The sequence below is a fragment of the Talpa occidentalis genome, unplaced genomic scaffold, assembly GCF_014898055.3.
Source record: "Talpa occidentalis isolate TD23 unplaced genomic scaffold, MPIMG_talOcc4v2.1 talOcc4.11, whole genome shotgun sequence".
Classification (NCBI taxonomy): Eukaryota; Metazoa; Chordata; class Mammalia; order Eulipotyphla; family Talpidae; genus Talpa; species Talpa occidentalis.
Window position 1 is genome coordinate 44345026 of NW_023601104.1, and position 18191 is coordinate 44363216.

The 18191-nt window shown below is 38.4% G+C and overlaps 1 protein-coding gene and 1 long non-coding RNA gene across 5 annotated transcripts in view; one reads left to right on the forward strand and one right to left on the reverse strand.

Annotated features, from left to right (window-relative positions):
- NOVA1 (NOVA alternative splicing regulator 1) overlaps positions 1-2879 on the reverse strand; it is a 149805-nt gene extending 146926 nt beyond the window's left edge. Inside the window, exons 1-2 of one of the 2 annotated variants that reach the window (XM_054689557.1) lie at positions 2379-2879; positions 529-672 (exon numbers count right to left, since the gene is read on the reverse strand). In XM_054689557.1, coding sequence (XP_054545532.1) covers positions 529-672; positions 2379-2514 — 280 coding nt within the window. In that variant the 5' untranslated portion in view covers positions 2515-2879. Of the gene's footprint in view, positions 1-528; positions 673-1025; positions 1078-2378 lie in introns of those variants that run through there. The other variant, XM_054689560.1, reaches the window with a different exon arrangement.
- A 616-nt stretch (positions 2880-3495) lies between these two features.
- Positions 3496-18191, forward strand: part of LOC119238980 (uncharacterized) — a 511870-nt gene continuing 497174 nt past the window's right edge. For 2 of the 3 annotated variants that reach the window (XR_008549720.1, XR_005123719.2), the window contains exons 1-3: positions 5816-6216; positions 7044-7201; positions 15534-15703. This is a non-coding gene — a long non-coding RNA (uncharacterized LOC119238980). Of the gene's footprint in view, positions 3526-5815; positions 6217-7043; positions 7202-15533; positions 15704-18191 lie in introns of those variants that run through there. The other variant, XR_008549721.1, reaches the window with a different exon arrangement.

Below are 18191 nucleotides of genomic sequence, written 5' to 3' on the forward strand. Positions count from 1 at the left end.
ACATTAAAAAACCTCAGTATTTTAAAAATCTTAAGAGGCAGCACTTGTCCCCTTGGTTCACTCCAGGGCCAACAAACAAAGCAATGAAGCAGAAAGAGGTACATAATGGATTTAGAAGTAAATGGTCCATTCTTTAAGAAACCTTCCTACCCCCTCTTCTGAATTCACTCTAGACTAATTGTCATTACAATGATGTCTGAAAACTTCAGAAGTACCCTATTTCCTGATGCCAGCTGTCCAAGTTTCTATCTTTAAATTTTAAAGTTGTTTCCTAATAAGATACTAGTATGTAGAAATACCCAGAAGATTCATCTCCCAATGGGTCTAAATCACATACACAGTATATCAATTATTGAAAAAGGACATAATCAACGATGGAAATATTCTAATCTTTCCACAAATACTCTACTACAGCAAATTATAAAGTCTACACTAGTGAGAATGTCTTTCAATACAGCACACAACACACACAGAGCTCTCCTTTCTTTCCTTGGAGATACAGCAAACAATCTCTACCATTGCACCTACCTGGGTAAAAATCTTTGGACTTAGACAGCTTGATGGTGGCTCCAGTTTCTTTTTGCAACTGAACAATTGTCTGTCCTCCCTTCCCAATTATAGATCCAGCGGCATAACTAGGTATGAGAACCTTTAGAAAATACTGGCCATCTTCTGAAAAATGCAAAGAAATATCTTTGGTTAACATGACATTTTAAAACTTTGCGTCCCCTCTCCACCCTCAAGGGAGGAAAACAGCAATTAAGACATTGGGCAGAAACTGCAGCAAATATGGGGTTAAAAAATTTAAGGAACGAAAATAAGCTCAATACACTGAGAAACAAATATGTACAAAATGTTTTCCATTTCGTAGGACTTATACTTTTCAAACTTGGAATTAAATTCTAAACACGCGCTCCTATTTTGTAGCACTGTAGAAACTGATGACTAAATTCCAGTTGTTATTCCAAACATGGAAGTAGTCCAATTCTATCTGTGGTTACTATGGTAAAACGAAATGAACTGACCCTTTAACAAAACTTCAGAAATTGATACGATGACAAACCTTCGCTTAACACGGCTGCAAAATAATTAAAAGGGCTGTTAGTGATAAGCTACATTTGTTTGACATTAGCTAACACTACAATTAGCCATTGCCTATATCCCACTTAAAGTATGCAAAACAAACATTCTCCTAGCAAATAATCCACCCGAACTGTAGGGTGTATTCCAAGTCTCCAGTAACTGCCAGGAAATAACTCAAAGTGGTGTAGACGGGCAAATCTAACTAATCCTGGGGTATTTCTTTAGCACGTCTCAGTCTCTCATGATCTGTTTAAGCTCATTAATTAAAGGACCTTAAGAATTCTGCCAGGACTAAAAAGCTTAGGAGTCATTTCTATCAAACACGCGTAAAAACGACCAAACTACACGATGATGCTCCCTTTCCAAAACCACCACAATTGAGAGGGGACGGATGATCCAAGAAAGAGAGAAATGAAACTGTTTTAGGAAATCAAGCCAACACCATAAACTTTAATATCCGTCCAACTGATCATGTCTTAACCAGGAAACACCCCGGAAAATCCAGCTTCCTTATGTGCATGAACGTTCCAAAATTTGCGGGCGTGCCGTCGCCAGACCCCCATCCGTCTCTAATGTACATGCTGTAGATACATTCACCTCTGCCTCGATGCATTGGGTGCATTGTTAAGATGACTCCAGTGCCCATGAAGACGCGATACCGGTCCCGTTATAACTCATCTTCCCAGGAAGCGCAGGATGTTAACTAACAAGTCCCAGTCCCAGACACCCCCACCCTCGTATGCACACCCCGAAGACAAAATCAATGAGACATTTTTGCACCGACAATACAAGTGCGGTAAGAGCATGCACTCAAGATTTTGCATACTACTTGTGGCCAGAGCGAGGGGATGGGGAGAGAAAACTCTCCGGTGCCCCAATCATTCGCTCTCCGCTAACCGAGTGCCATTTATTTATTTATTTTATCCGACTGTTCAATGCAGCGCGCATCTTCGGGCAGCCATCACCTCACTCGGGGGTCATCCTCCTCCTCCTGAGCGGAGCCCCTCGCCCCGTCTAGGCTATTTAACGGGTCAGCCTTTCGACCGATTAAATGGAAAGATAGGTCTATTCCGAAAAACCGGTCGCCATTTTGATGAATGATAAACACAGAAATGGAAATGTGTCGGGGACAGCGAGGTGCGGGGCAGGTGCAGGGGAGGGGGCGCGGGGCCGGGGCGCGGGAGCCGCGGGGTTCGGGCTGGAGGTGTCCGGGCCGCGGGCGGGCGGGAGGGCGGGAGGAGGCAGGGGCGGGCGGCGGGGGATGGGGCCGGCGGGGAGGTGGAAGTGATACCCACCGCCCGTATTGGTCCTCTTGGTGCTGCCGGCTTCAGGGGGGGCTTCCAGCGGCCTTTTCCGCGAGTCCGGCGGGTCCAGGTCTATGGGAACCCCAGTGTGGGTCCCGTTCTGCTGGATGGGAGCTGCCGCCATCATGTTTGCTGTTCCTGCCGCTGCTACGGGGAGAAGCTTCTCCCTTTTGTTTTGGCTTTTTTTTTTTTTTTTTTTTTTTGCTTTTGCTTTTGGGTTCTCTTAAGGTTTTTTTAATCGGATCAATAGAAATCTCTTTAGAAAAAAGCGATGTTGCTGGTTTGTTCTCACTGGGGAGGGGGCAGGGCTGTGGAGCAGCTGCAGTGCAGTGTCAGAAGGAGACGGGAATGGAGGGGGTGTGAGAGACGGAGGGTGAAGGAGAAGAAAGGAGCGAGGGGGAGAGAGTGAGAAGGGAGAGGGGCGAGTGAATGAGCGGGAGGAGGGAGCGGGAGGACGGGCAGAGGGAGTGGGAGACCGCGAGGGCTGGCGGGGCGCGGGGCGCAGCCGAGCCGGAGGAGGAGGAGGAGGAGGAGGAGGAGGGGAGCGTGAGGGAAAGAGTGAATGAGCAGGAGGAGGGGAAGGCGGTGGGTGCGGAGAGCGGAGCGGGCGGCGGAGGAGGGCAGAAGCCGGGCCGGAGCGCGGCGGTCCCCGCACCGCGCTAGCGCTGCGCTCGCTCCCGCCGCTGGTGCTGCCGCCGCCGCTGCCCGAGCGCTTCTGCCGTTGCCTGGGCTGCTCCGCGCTGCTGCTGCTGCCGCCTGGTCTCGCTCATTATTTCTCCCGCTTGTGTGTGGGGGGGCGCGGGGGGGCCGGCGGGGAGGGAGGGAGGGAGGGCGGGGGACGGCTGCGCGGGGAGGGCGAGCGGGCTTGAGTTCGTAGACACCCACACACTTCGCGCTCGGGTCCCTGCCTCTCAGCAGCGCCGCCGCCTCAGCCTGCGGGGGCGACGGGGGGGGCGCGCGCGGGGCGGGGTGGGGGGGGCGTGTGAGTTTCTCCGCGCGTGCGTGTGCGCGCGGGCTGAGCGCGTGCGCGGGGGCGCGCGCCAGCCGCGGGGGCGTGGACGGGACGCGGGTCTGGGCGCTCCTGTGGGAAGGGAGGGGTGAAAGGTCGCGGGGCCCCGGCAACACGGCTCAGGCAAACGTAAGCGGCTTGTCGCGGAAACCGAGGGGTCCTAGAAACGCGCTAGGCGGGAAGGCGGGAAGCGGGATTACTGACAGCCGCGCTAGCCAATAAAATGGAAGGGGGAGACGGGCGCTTCAGTCCCCTTCCCAATCAGGGAGCGTGGGCTTGAGAGGGCGGGAAGGGGCGGGGTGGGAGCTTCGTCCAGCTGGGACTGGAGCGACGACGGTTTGGGCTAGTGTGGGAAGGGCGTGCGAGTGACCGTTGGCAGTGGGTGGGACGGCGTCCAAGCCGAGGGGCGAACGCTGAGTGTATGCCAGCAGGACTTCCGCATAGGTTTATTCGGTTTTTTTTTTTTTTAAGAGTTAGTTGAAAGACATTAGTTGCATCCCATTCATTGGCGCTTTTCTGCGAGGTGATTTCATCAAGAGAGTCTTAATCGGACCGTGTCGCATCGTTAGGGAACTTAGAGTGTCACTCGCCGCCTTGAAATCCTGTCGGGAACAAGCCAAGATATAAATAAAGTTAGGTATGGTCTTCCGTTGAAGAGGCGCTGATAGGTAGACTAAAGACAGCCAACAGCCGAAATGCTTGCCAAAAAAAAAAACAAAAAACCTGAATATTGAACGAAATACGAGAATATAGGATAGAATTCATTGAACGTGCACAGCTTATGATTAGACAGATTTTGGATCTCTGCTGAACCCGACTTAAAACACTACAAGGGGAAAAAAAAACAAAAAAAACACCTGATATAGCTGGAATAGACAGTCTGAAGAGACTCAGTTTATAGACGAGTAAAATGACTTCTGGAAGTATTTTGCTCAAAGTCATCCATCACATTAGTAGTTTAATTAAGTCAGTGTTCTAGGAAGCAGGAATAGCGGAAAAGCATGGGTTTTGTTGTCCAAAATCTTGGTTTTCGGTCACCGCCAGCATATTTTAAAAGTCTGTCGGGCAAATTCCTTAACATGTTGCTGTTTGTTAAGGGCTTACCTGTGTCAAGCAGTCCACTTTGCATGTGATGTTCTTTACCTATAGCATGTCATGTAGTTTTTGTTCTCCCCATTTTATGAGGCAGTTTAGGCTTAGAGATAGTAATAATTTACCCAAAATCACAGAGGTATAAACATTGTAGTAATAATTCAAACTCCGGGCTTCCTGATTCCAAAGCCTGTTCTCTCCGAATATTGCAGTAAGCTAGATCCTCAGGTCCCTGCCACTTAAAACAAGGACTGCAGCTCCTGCTTCCACAATTCTTATGACTCAAATAAAGTAATACATGTGTTGATAATGATAATGTATGGTAAGATGTAAAAAGGCTTAAATACATTCACTAGATTTCTGGAACAGAGATGTTCCTTCCCTATGCATTTCATTTTACCATTTCAACCTAAAAGATGACTTTATTGTTAAGCTAGCATAAGGAAGGATTTCACTATAATTGTATGGTACGCTAATCCAGAATACCTGTATATCTTAAGCCATAACCAAAGAGAATAAAATTTAATTTCTGATGAGAAGGGAATGGAAAAGAATTCTAATCTTACCCATAGAATCCTTTATTAAAAGGAGCATTTAGGAGACATTGAAATTCCTGGTGCTTTTTAAGTAATGAAAGATAGATGACAATCTGCTGAATGAGGAAGAGAATAACATTTAGTTTGTGAATAAAGGTTTATCTGGAGCATGAAAAGCTACGTTTGCTTCAAGTCAGGGGAGATGATAGGTTGGGAGTTGAAAGAAAGAAGAGCAGGTAAGTTAGTGCATATTAGTAAAGGTCTTTGAACCAAAGTCTACAATATTGATCTGTTGTATTATGAAATAAGAAATCACTATATAGTTTTCACAACAAAAATAGTATTAATGCACAAAATTACATTTTTAAAAAATTGAGTTATGAATAGGAAACACCATGGTTTAGATAAGGCTAATCAATCAAGATAAGGCAAATCTGGATATCATGCAATCTAAGTGTCCTGTGAACTGTACAAAAGATGTAAGGATTTCTTAAATTAAAAAAAAAAAGGAAAAGCTGGAATTTGATACTAGATTTTTAAGACAATTAAAGACAAAAGAATGATAGTTCAAACTTGGCCAAAGTATTCATTAGAATATAGTTTTGAATTAAGACTTTTAGAATTGCAAAGGTGGATGTTAATAAATTTCTAAAAATAAAATAGTCTCAAATAGTTTAGAAAATATATTTTTAAGATTTATTTATTTATATATGCAAGAATGGGGTACAAGCCAGAGGTGTGGGGGGTGAGAGGATTCACCAGAGACAAAGTGGGGAGCAGAACAGGCAGAGTGACTGAAACACACTGCTGAGGGGAGCAGTAGGCAGGTCAGGAGAGGTCTGCTGTGCCATGTGGGTAGCTCCCTGGCCGGGGATCGAACTCATGCTGTAGTGGCTATAGATAGCTTCATAGGTTGTGTCTTAACCCCTTGCGCCATTAGAGAGGCCCCCGTTAAGAAAATATTTCTCATTGACGTGTGTAAGGCAAACTGTAAGTGATCCTTCTGAGTTAAACTGTCTTATAGACATAAGTTTATTGACACACATGACACTGTATTGGCATTTATTTGACCCTTCTCTGATTTTCTTCTTTAGACTTAATATTTAAATATTACCCAAATCTCCATGGAGTACAGAAACAGAAGATACAATTTTTGAAAGTGGAGAGTATGCTTACTAGTAATGTAACTATGGTATGTCAGCAATCTATTCTTATAGACTATCCTATGACCTGGTCTGAATAACAAGGATCAGTCATCTATGAGCTGGTATAGTCAGTAAAGATTATCAGGGTATCCATTCTAATTAATTTCCATTCCTTAGTATATCTTGTTGGTTTTTTTTTTTAAATTACACTTCTCCTTTTCTCATTGCATATCTGTCATTTTGATTAAACAGATATAAACATTTAATCTATGTCTTCTCATTTTTACCAGTAAATAAAACTGAATGAGAAAGTATAGCAACTCCCAGTTCATTAATATTTAATATGCTTTATGCTTCTTATGCTACAAATAAACTGTTTGATTGATGAACTTTTTATAAAATATAATAGAAGCATTTGGTGTTTAATTCTCTGAAAAGAGACATTTTATTTTTTAATTAACCAAGCACTTGGCACTGGAAATTTGATATTTTCCGACACCTTAAGACGATAGACTCTGTGTGCTTTTTTGTTGCTAATTAGTTGGTGAGTTATGAACACAAGCAAGTATCAGAAAATATTAATCTGAAGAACAAATTCTAGTTTTATAGGCTTCCAGTGGAGGTTTCTTTTCTTTCCTAAAGTTTTAGGCTGAGTAACATGGACATAAAATAATCTATTCTTAGTAATAATCATTAACTTTCTAGTGAAAGCACAGATAGATAACTGATATCCACAAATATTTTCTTAAGTCCATTTATCTCCATGTTCCTGTTCTTGCTACATTCAACCTGTCACTAACAAACAATACTCCTTTGACTTAATTGTTGCTTCAGACTATGCTTTGGGAAAATATTTTTTGTGTTTGTGTTTCAGCAGAGGCAGATCCTGAGTTCTGAGTTCCTGAATTAAGGATTCAAGTGCAAGTAGGTTTTTTTGGAAGTGATTTCAGGAAACACAGTAGGAGCTTGGGAAAGTGAGACAGGGAATGGAAGGAAGGCAATGATGGGTGAATTACCAAACAAGTTTTCACTGTAAGTAAATAGGGTTTGGTCTCATTGGGATTTCCTGGTCCATTCAAAATTTACCTCAGAATTAACCCAGCCTAAGTATGAGGAAAGTGAGATACATACATACATAAATACAAATATATGTGTGCACATACATATGTATCTTGTATACATATATATACAAGATATATACATATATACCAGATGTATACGTATATAGGGTATATACATACATATACACATATGTGTACATATACATACATACACACATACATACATACACCAGCTCCCTTCAGTTTCTGGTCAAGGTCTATTCTGAGGGTACGTTAATGCATAGCTTGCTGGCTAGTCTTCCAACTGCCAATGCTGCATTTTTTCTGAAGACTTTCTTTGATGGCTGGAGTCTATTTTGCTCTTACATAGGCTGGCAATGCTAGGGAATTAACACCCTACTGTGGAACATTCTCTAATATGGAAAATGAGTGTTAGGAAGCTCTGAAATGGTAGGATAAGGAGGTGTGGGTGGGGCAGTAACAATTTAAGTGTCAACATAAAAATAGGAAACAGAAAAAATAAGAAACATACATATTATTGCAAAGTATTAGGAAAACAAAGTACAAATAGAAGAAAAGATTTTGTAATTTTCACAATCCCAATTGTAATTCTAAATTTCACAATCCCAAGCATTGGTGTAAAAAACCTGAATTTTTTTTTTCTGTTTGTAAAAAGCATATTTTTAGTTTTTTAAAACAATGCTCATGAAAAAAAATATTCTGATTATTTTCTTCAATCAATTCAGCACAAAGAAAATAGGAGCAAATATATACCAAATGAGTATATTTCCTACCCTCACATTCCCAGGTCTATAGAACAAGTTCTATAAATAAACATACTGATTAGAAATACTTTTCTAAGATTATACTGCTTAGAAAATCATTTATTGAACTTTATCTTCTCAAAAATTCAAATAACTTTTATACTTATGTATGTAATAATTAAATTCACTGTTGGTGATATATTATGAAACACTCTGAAAGATACTAACTTATAGAAACTTATAGAAAAAATGTGTCATTATTTCAAAATCTGAGTTAATACTCCATGGGCAATGAAAAAGAACTTTGTATTAATTGATACATGGTTATGTAAAATGGTTACCATTAGGGGAAGCATATAGGAGAATTTCTGTCTTTGCAACATTTCCATAAGTCTAAAACTATTCCAAAATATAAAGTTTAAAAAAAAAATAAAGAACCTTGAACTGATGCTCTGGTTCTGACTTTTCCATCCACTATTGTGACTTACTATAACTCATTTACCTACTCTAAGTTTCAGTTTCTCATCTATGAAATATAATAGTTGTTAGATGCTTTGTAAGTCTCTAAAATCTAATTTTTAATTAGTTTTTTTGCTACCATTTGCTGAATTTAGTGAAGAGTTATCAAAATCAAAGAACATATTGTGTGCCTTAACATGTATTTTCAAATCAGTTAATAATACATGTTTTGAAGATATACTTTGGGCACAATGAAAAGTAATATACAAAGAATACAAGAGTAATATTGGAAATAACTGTATTTTCCTATACTTTTGCATTTTAAGAAAAATGACATTAAAATCTATAGCAGAAAATATTTTGTCAGAGCCACAATTCAAAATGTAAGTTTCGTTTCTTAAACCACTTGGATTTAAAAACTTGCTGTGGGAATTCCCCGGTACTGCAGTGGGTTGAGCGTGCAGTGTTTTCAGTCCGTCTGCCTGTCCTGTTTCCCCCTCTGTCTCTGGTGAATTCTCTAACCCTCCCGCACCTCTGGCCTGTACCCCCCTCTTGTATAAATAAATAAATCTTAAAAAAAATAAATAAAAACTCGCTGTGGTAAAAACAAACAATAAAAAAAGATGTTAGCTATGGCAAGAAAATTACAAAGGAAAAATAATTTAAAACTATTAAAGAACACTAAAAAAGTAATAATTGGATAGTATTCATGTTCTATCAACTAACTTTATGTCACTTATCTGCAACATCCGTAAAGTATCTTCAAATGCACATTCTTTATTCAGGTGAATTCCTAGAGTGACTTGAGCCCTACCAACAATAAGTCTTAAAACCTTTGTTATTTATCAGACTCCTTCATATGACAATTTTTCTATGTGTAAAAATGTTTGTCATAGTGCAGTCCATTACATTGTGGTTTGATGAATTAATATATCCTTACATCATCTACCCTTCATGATGTTCTAGTCCCTTTTTATGCTTTCCTTAGCTAAAGCTAAAACCAGAGATCAAGAAGAGAGGCAGAATGTAGTAGAATGAAATTTTTAAATGTATCTTTTCACATATAAAAATCATTTTTAGGGCCTCCCCGGTGGCGCAGCGGTTGAGCGCTGGGTTGCGAAGCTGCCCGCGGCCTCTGCGGCGCCGGTTCGATCCCCGGCTGCTCCCCGGCCACTGGAGGAGGGTCCCACATGGCGCGCAGACCCCTCCTGCCGCCCGCTGCTCCCTCAGCAGTGTACTTCGGTCCTTCTGCCTGCTCTGCTCCCCGCTCTGGCTCTGGTGAATTCTCTCACCCTCGTGCTTCTGACTGTACCCAGTGCATGTATAAACAAACAAACAAACAAACAAAATAAATAAATAAAACATGCCTCTATAAAATAAAATAAAAAAAAATCATTTTTATAGAATTACTCCTTCTTTAGGAAGAATGTAGCAACTGAAGTGAATTATAGAAATGATAGGGCCTTCCTGACGGCACAAGGTGTTAAGCACAGCACTGTGAAGCTATCCACGGCCACTGCAGCACAAGCTCGATCCTTGGTCCGCCAGGGAGCACAGCCAGGGAGCACATGGCGCAACAGACCTCTCCTGTCTGCACTCCTCCCCTTAGCAGTGTATTTCAGTAGATCTCCTATCCTCCCCACTCTGTCTCTGGTGAATTCTCTCACACCCTGCACCTCTGGCCTGTACCCCAGTTCTTGTATGCACAAATAAATAAATCTTTTAAAAAAAGAAATGATAAATGAGACATTATAAATATAATGAAATATAACTTTAAATTATAAACCATTAGACCTACAAATAGCATTGCTTACACTAAAGATTATTCAAATTCTGTCTGTTTACTTACTGCTGCTCAAATAAATACAACCCTTCTTGACTTCCAGACAAGTGTTTAAGTTTTAAAGTTTCTTTTTAATGTAGTTTACTCTTGTCACTCTTTATTATAGGTCAAATAATAAAAAGCTCTGTAAATCATATAATAATGTAGTGTGTAGTTAAAAGTACAAGATGAAATTGGCATCCATGTATATTAACCCCCCCCTACCATATTCACTCCTAGATTCTGCCTTGCTATTTAATCTCTTGGTTTTACTATGTAAGCATTTCTACAGTAGGTCATAGTTGGTCATGTAATACTGAATTATTTTATCTGTGTTATTTTATATAATTGAGAATATACAGAGTTTACTTATAAGAGTATATGTTTTACATATGGATGTTTATGTGCATGGATGTAGAAGAAAGAGTGTATGTGGTATGTGTGTATTTGTGTATGTGACAGAAGTAACATGACAAGAGACTGGTTATAGTAGTGCTAATATAACTATTGCTAGGTAACTGAAGGCTGGAAGAGAAATTCCGCCAAAGAGTTTTTGAGGTAAGAGAGGCTCATCCAGGAAACTGAATGAAGGAGTTGGTACTGAGAGTTGAAAAGGGGAAAGTGACTCTCCCTAACAGACAGGGAGAATTGCAAAATGTCTAAGTCCACCAGAATACAGTTACCTAAATGGGGAGGTGCTGTGAGACTAGCCACTGCAATTACAAACCTAGAGGGCAGTGCTGAGCCCGCATTCAGTGAGTCCTAGTATCTTTGTAGATTTATAAAGGCTGTCAGTCGATAGGTATACAACATACAGCTGACGATGAACTATAATATCAGCATCATGGAGCTTAAGGAGATAATAACTGCTGCAAAGTAAAGACCAGCCCACACCCTCAACATCAACCTCAATTTGTGGAGAGGCACCAACTACATCTCTGCACCAGATCCTGGGATACAGGAGGAAAATAGCCCTCTCTATTAAATGCAACAAATAATTTTTTTATAACTCCAGAAAGTGGGGATTTGAAATATGATTTGGTTTGTCTTAGAATAAAGTGTACTACTTGATACATGGAGCAAATTCATACTGGCTACATTAATATCTAGTCTTGGTCTCTTAAGCAGCTCTGTGTTTCCAGTAGAAATGCCATCATTCCCTGCTGGAAATCTGACTCCTGTCAGCTCTTCTGACAGTCAAAAGCGGAGTTTTCATCTTTCATAGTTTCTAAGTTCCTTTTTTTCCTAGTGAACACTCCACTAAACTCTTATGTTTTTGTCATTTAAAAAAAAAATCTCTGAATTCTCAGTTTATTTGCAAAGCAGACATGAATGGTAGATACTGAGATTAATTACTATTGAAGTGCAGGACACCAGCTCTGTTCTCTTCGAAATTTCCCCAGATGCTCACAAAAGGTACCCATCCAGAATTCCTTCTAAGTTAACAACTTGAAAACTACTTCACCAAATATAAAAATATTAATGAAAATCTATTTTAAAAATGAGAGTAAGATTATTAACTAGACTGCCCAGTAAAACTTTACTTGGGTATATCTGTATCTATACCAATTGTGCATGTCATAATTTAACTAAGGATATGTTACATTTTCTCAAATGCTGTCTTTGTATTTCAGTCTATCACAATCACAATTTGAAATATTAAATGTTACTTCTTAACTTTATACTATTTGAATTTATCAGTTCTGCTATTCACTATCTCTGATTTTAGACAAGCACATCTACCTTGATCTCATTCATCTGTAACTTAAAGGATTTTAATATTTTTTAAAAATCCTTATAGGTCTGAATTTCTGTAAGGGTAATTTGAAAAAACAGTGAATATGTAAGGAGTCAAATGGATTCCATTTTAAATTATTTTCTACAAAGTCAAATAAGTAATAAGGTTATTACTTTTTGAAGAATATTCACTTATAGATTTTAAATATGCTATTAGTAACCACAGAAGAAAAAAATGCACTGAACTAGATATTTCTAAAAATTATAAAAATTCTTAAGTGACTTTACATGTCATGTATGAGCCTAAATTATCCACATATTTTTAATAATCATTGTGTTATTTCATAATACAAAAACATATGTCCTGTGGTTCATACAAAATGAAATTATATTAATTGTGTTTAATTATGATGAGATATTATAGACTACCTTGTTTTATTTTGTTAGCATTATGTCTCCATTTTAGGGCCAGCATTTTAAAGCAGATTTAATGCTTTTTAAAAATCTGTTTTTTAGTTTCCTTTGGGAAAATCGCATAATATGGTAAATGTCTTTCACATTTACACATAATGATGATTGAGCAAGGATAAGTAGCAGCTGTCCATTCAGGCAGGACATGGACTCAATGCCTTGCCCTGATTTCCAAAATTCACACTGACACCGAACATTTTCTTACCTGCCTGCCTTGGATTTCAGCCAATAATGTTTATCCTTACTTGTTAAGAGTATTAATTTTGACCAAAAATAAACTTTTCCTCTGGATTTATAACAAAGGTCCTGGATTTCTTGTCATCGGTACTTAGTAAGGTTTTCCTCATGCCTTCTGAAAAGAGTATGCGTCAAGCTTTATCTGGCATAAAGCTTTATCTGTTCAAATAAAGACAGGTTTTGAGTTATATATTCTTTATAAAGAAAATGCAGAAAACTAATTTAGTATTGTAACTTTTCCATTTCAACATAATATTAGATGAACATAATATCTTTATTATAACATTGTAACCATCATTAAATTATAGTTATAATTCTTCAGATATTCTACCCTCACACAAAGAAGGCTATGTACACATTCAGACACTGAAAATAAAAGCTAAGTTAGGTACACATATATAATATGTTTTGTGGTTTTCAGTGGAATCCTTTTTCCAATAAATCTTTTATGAAATGGAATTGAGAGCCCAGAAATAAATCCACACATACACGGGTAGTTAATCTATGACAAAGTAGCAAAGACCATACAATAGAGAAAGGAAACTCTTTAACAAATGGTACTGGAAACCTGGATAGCCTCACGCAAAAAACAAAACAAAACCTGGGCTATTATTTAACACCATACGCAAAAATTAGTTCAAAATGGATTAAAAACTTAGGTGCAAGGGGCCTCTCCAGTGGCGCAGCATTTATGCGCTGGGCTGCGAAGATGCCCACAGCCTCTGCAGCGCCGGTTCCATCCCCGGCCACTGGCTTGGGTCCCACATGGCGCGCAGACCTCTCCTGCAGTACCCACTCTCCCCTCAGCAGTGTACTTCGGTCCTTCTGCCTGTTCTGCTCCCCACTGGCTCTGATGAAGTCTCTCACCCTCCTGCACTTCTGACTATACCCAGTGCTTGTATAAATAAATAGATAAATCTTAAAAAACAAAAAACAAAAAACAAAACTTAGGTGCGAGTCCTGAAACCTTAAAATATGTAGAAAGAAATATAGGCATCACATTCCTGGGCATCTACCTCAGCGATATATTTGGGAAATGAAATAACTCCTTTGACAAGGGAAACAAAAGCAAAAATAAACAAAGGGGACTGCATCAAATTAAAAAAAAAAAGTGTTTGTATAGCTAAGGAAAACACCACAAAAACAAAAAGCAACCTACTGACTGGGAGAAGATATTTGTACATCATATATCCCACAAGGGATTAATTTCAACTATACATAGAACTCATACATCTCAACAACAACAACAAAACAGCCCAATCAAAACATTGCAAAATACCTGAAAATATATTTCTCCAAAAAAGACATACAGGTAGCCCACAGGTACATGAAAAAAGGTTCAACATCATTTATTATAAGAGAAATGTAAGTAAAAAAACATGATGAGATATCCCCCTGTTTGAGAACTGCCTATATCAAAATGACTGGAAACAGCAAGTGTTGGCAAAGGTGTGGGAGAAAAAGGAACACAGTGTTGGGGAGATTGGATATTGGTGCAACCTCTGTGGAAAATGGTGTGGAGATTCATTTTAAAAACTAAAAATAGAAATACATGATCTAGTAATACTCCTCCTAGGTAATTTTCTGAAGACTGATAACACTGATTCAAAAATGTACACACCTATGGGTTCATAGCAGCACTATATGCAACAGCCAAGACATGGAATCAACCTAAATGCCCATCGGTAGATGCCTGGGTAAGACATTATACAATATATGCTCATGGAATACCACTCAACCTACTTAAAAAGATGAAATCTGCCTTTTGTGACATAATGAATGGAGGTTGAGGTAATTATGCTAAGTGAAATAAGTCAGACAGTTACAATTACTGGATGGTTTTATTCACATGGGGAATGTAAATAATCAAAGCAAACAAACTGGCAAATCCAGCAAAAATAACTCTCAGATAAACTCTGAAAATATGGTGGTTACTAGAGGGGAAGTGAAAGCATGTGCGTGGTTCGGTAGGTAATGGGGGTTGACTGGGTACTGTCATAGCACTAGATCTTTGGAGGTGGGTCATTTAAACATATACACATATCAAAGTGTGAAGCTGTATTTCTCAATTATAAAATTTCATAAATCAATAAATCAATAAAATGACAAATCAAAAAATTATTAAAAATAAATATTTTAAAATAATTTTTTTATGAAATGGAATGAAGGAATCTTTTGTTAACATAAATTTACTATAGGAATTTAAATTTATAACATTTATTTTCAAATTAATTATGGAGAAAAATTAAACCATTTCATTACACAATAATTTGAAATTAGAGGTTATAAATAACAGTTTTAGCATCTGATTTATTTATTGTGTTGGTGGTACAGTCCATAAAATCCTGATTTACAAAGACAATTTGCAACTAGTCATAGATTTTTTAAAAATACATCCTTTCTGCCTAATTTTAAATTCTTTACAAAATTTATAATTTTATACATTATAGTTTTATAAAGTTATAATTAAAAAATCCCAAGAAGAACTTTTTACAAAAGTACCACCCCTAAAGTTAATGTGGCAACATAAATGCAAGTATTGCTGATATCCAATGTCGTAAAATTTGGTGTATGACATACTTTCTTAGCATGACCACGAAATGATAAAGATATATTTAAAAGCTAAAAAAAAAAATTCAAATCCAATATATGTAGAATCCCAGAGGTTCTTCTGCAAAATACTAGGAGGTACATAGTTTGCAAACTATTGCACAATAACCAATTAGCATAAGATAAAAGTACTTAGAGGACTAGTAAACATTTTACTTACAAATGGGATTATCTTTCTTTTCCTTTTTTCCCTCTCTTCCTAGAATATATTTAATTCTGAAAGAAATCTGGAACAAACTGAAGCAGGAAATTATCTTTATGCCTCAGTCATGTTTGTCCTCTTTCCACCAAGAAGTCTCAGGTGAACAGTAGAGAATAGGAAACAATGTACTCATTAAAGTTTATGAAGGAAAGGAAATAAAGAGACCTTAAGGTAGATATCCCATGCTTTTTGGAGTTAAATTATCCTAAAGTTCCAAAATAACATTTGTTTGATTTTGTAACATCTATTTCCTCATCTCCTGAATAAGTAGTTTGCCACAGACATTTAGCTGTTCTGAAGTTCATTGTTTGTTTGGTTATTCTGTTTTATTTTGAGGATTTGATGGTGATGCTGGAGATAGAGAGATATCTTGAGATATTTCAAATCAGATATGCAAATGTGAAAATCCCTTCACTTTCATATCCTATAAAGCTGTTTTCTTCTTGCAGCTAAGTTCAGAAAAAATGCCATCAAAAAGTGACATCAACCTGGTCAGAAGAGGCAGTTCAAGTAGTTTTAGAATGCTTCACAGAAAATATGCTAGATATTTAAATTCATTTGTTATAAAAGAAACAACATGCCCCAAATACGGCCCATTAATGCCTAATTCCGCCAACACAAAATAACTAAACTTATTGCAGTTTCAGCACCCCACAAAAGTGGAATTTTAAAACAATTAATATGGAATTTCCTGGCCAGTATTAATTAGTGAGACAATTGGCATTAAGATCCCTTGCCAACCCACTCTGCGTTTTGCTAAAGGATGGTGACTTTGCTTGAAATAGTCTTTCTTTTCTTTTAAGAATCCCATCCCACTCCTTTCTGACTTTATTATAAAACCTTTAGATCTTGTACAACTCCTCATGTTTTCTTTCTATTTGTGAGATGTGATGCTGCCAGATTTCATGAATCTTTCAATAAAGCCAATTAGATCTTTAAATTTATACAGATGAATTTAAATAATTTGCACTGACAGATTATGAAATCCAAAGTACTAGGGCTTGTCTGGCTAGGTCATCATTGCTTTTTCCTTTCTCAGCACAATACATGGCTAGAATATGAGCCTAACAAATATTTTTAAATGAATCACTGCAACTATTTAATTACCTATTGATTTCATCCATACGATGTGAGGACTCAGAGGTTTGAGGTGTACTGTAATGAAGACAGATGCAAAGTATGCAGGAGTCAAACTCAGAAGGTTTATGCTACATTTAAATCAGTTGTATTATGATGTGGAACACTTATTTCTCTATTTCTAAATCTGTGCATCTTAATATCTTAAAAATACCTTAATACTTTAAAGCTAAATCTACATAAGCCTCCACATTTGCTAAACTGATAGATTTAGTACTGTTTGCTATTGTTCTGCCGTCCATGTAGAATGAGAAAATATATTCACACAGAGATGTGATTACTTTTGTAGTTAAAACAAGAGGAAGTTTAAAAATATTTTTAGTGTGTTTAGTACACAACCTAAATTTAAATTTCAAACATAAAAGTTATTGTCAATACATAGTAAGAAGCATTAAATCATTGCATGTATGTGAAAAGTCGTAAAACTTGGGGATAGTCATGTAAACTAACTCCTAACATACTTTATAGATTTTCTAATCACTAACCATTTATACATTTAGTGTGTAGACTTAGGCACACCCACATCCCCCAAACTTGCATTCTGTAAATGGATTCTGCCACCTGCCAAATAAAGACAAAGCATACTCTTAGGGCGAAGGAATTTTAATATAATAGTGTACATAGAGAAGAGAGGATAATAGTTTTCCAGTGAAACACCCATGTTACCCATTCTCTTGAGGGTAACTTCTCAGTTAAATAGGGATAACCAAAGTAGGGCCACTGAGTTCCAAAATCTTGCCACAAGTCTAAGGAACCTTCTGGCAGGTAGCCGCAGGAAAGGGGCGGAAGGGGTCAGGCAAGTCTGGAATGAAAGGAGCAAACTCAGAGCAGAAATCCAGGTAAAAGCTGTCATCATTAGCCTTCCATGGGGGTCTCAACCACGTTTCTTCCAACTATCTCCTTCCATGTCCCCCAAATCCCTGGTGCAAATCAAAAAATGAGAAGCATGTGTGCCCTTTTTCACATGTCTCTGCTCCATTGCCTCCTGTCTTCCCTCTGTGTCCCAGTCTTCTCTCCAAACACTTTTCTAATTAGAGACTCACTGCTCAGCTCCACCCTTCATTATATGGGGCAGGGAACTTAGAGCCTTCCCTTTTTATGGAGATTACATTGTAACATATACCTGTCACTATTAGTTAAGTGTATATCACCTCAGGACCCTTTAAAAGAGGACAATGAAACAGCTGTAAGATTCATCGGTATTAATTGTGCTTAAACACAATTACAAAACTCCCAGTCTTTATATTCAAAGCCTGTCCCCAATAATATTCCCAAAGCTACCACTTCACCTATGAGAAAAGGTGAATTGACTCTTGCTTTTCGCATATAAAAGGATTAAACAAAATGTCCATTGCTTTCCTCTTTGTGTGTTTGGGTCCTTCTCATTCCTATTCTTAACAATATTTAAAACAAGACAACAGACCCCAAACAGAGTCATTTATGTTAAATCCTACATCAGCAACTGCCCCCACCACCCCAGCCCTAGCCCAGGGTGGGTGAGTCTAATGTAGATTACCTACTT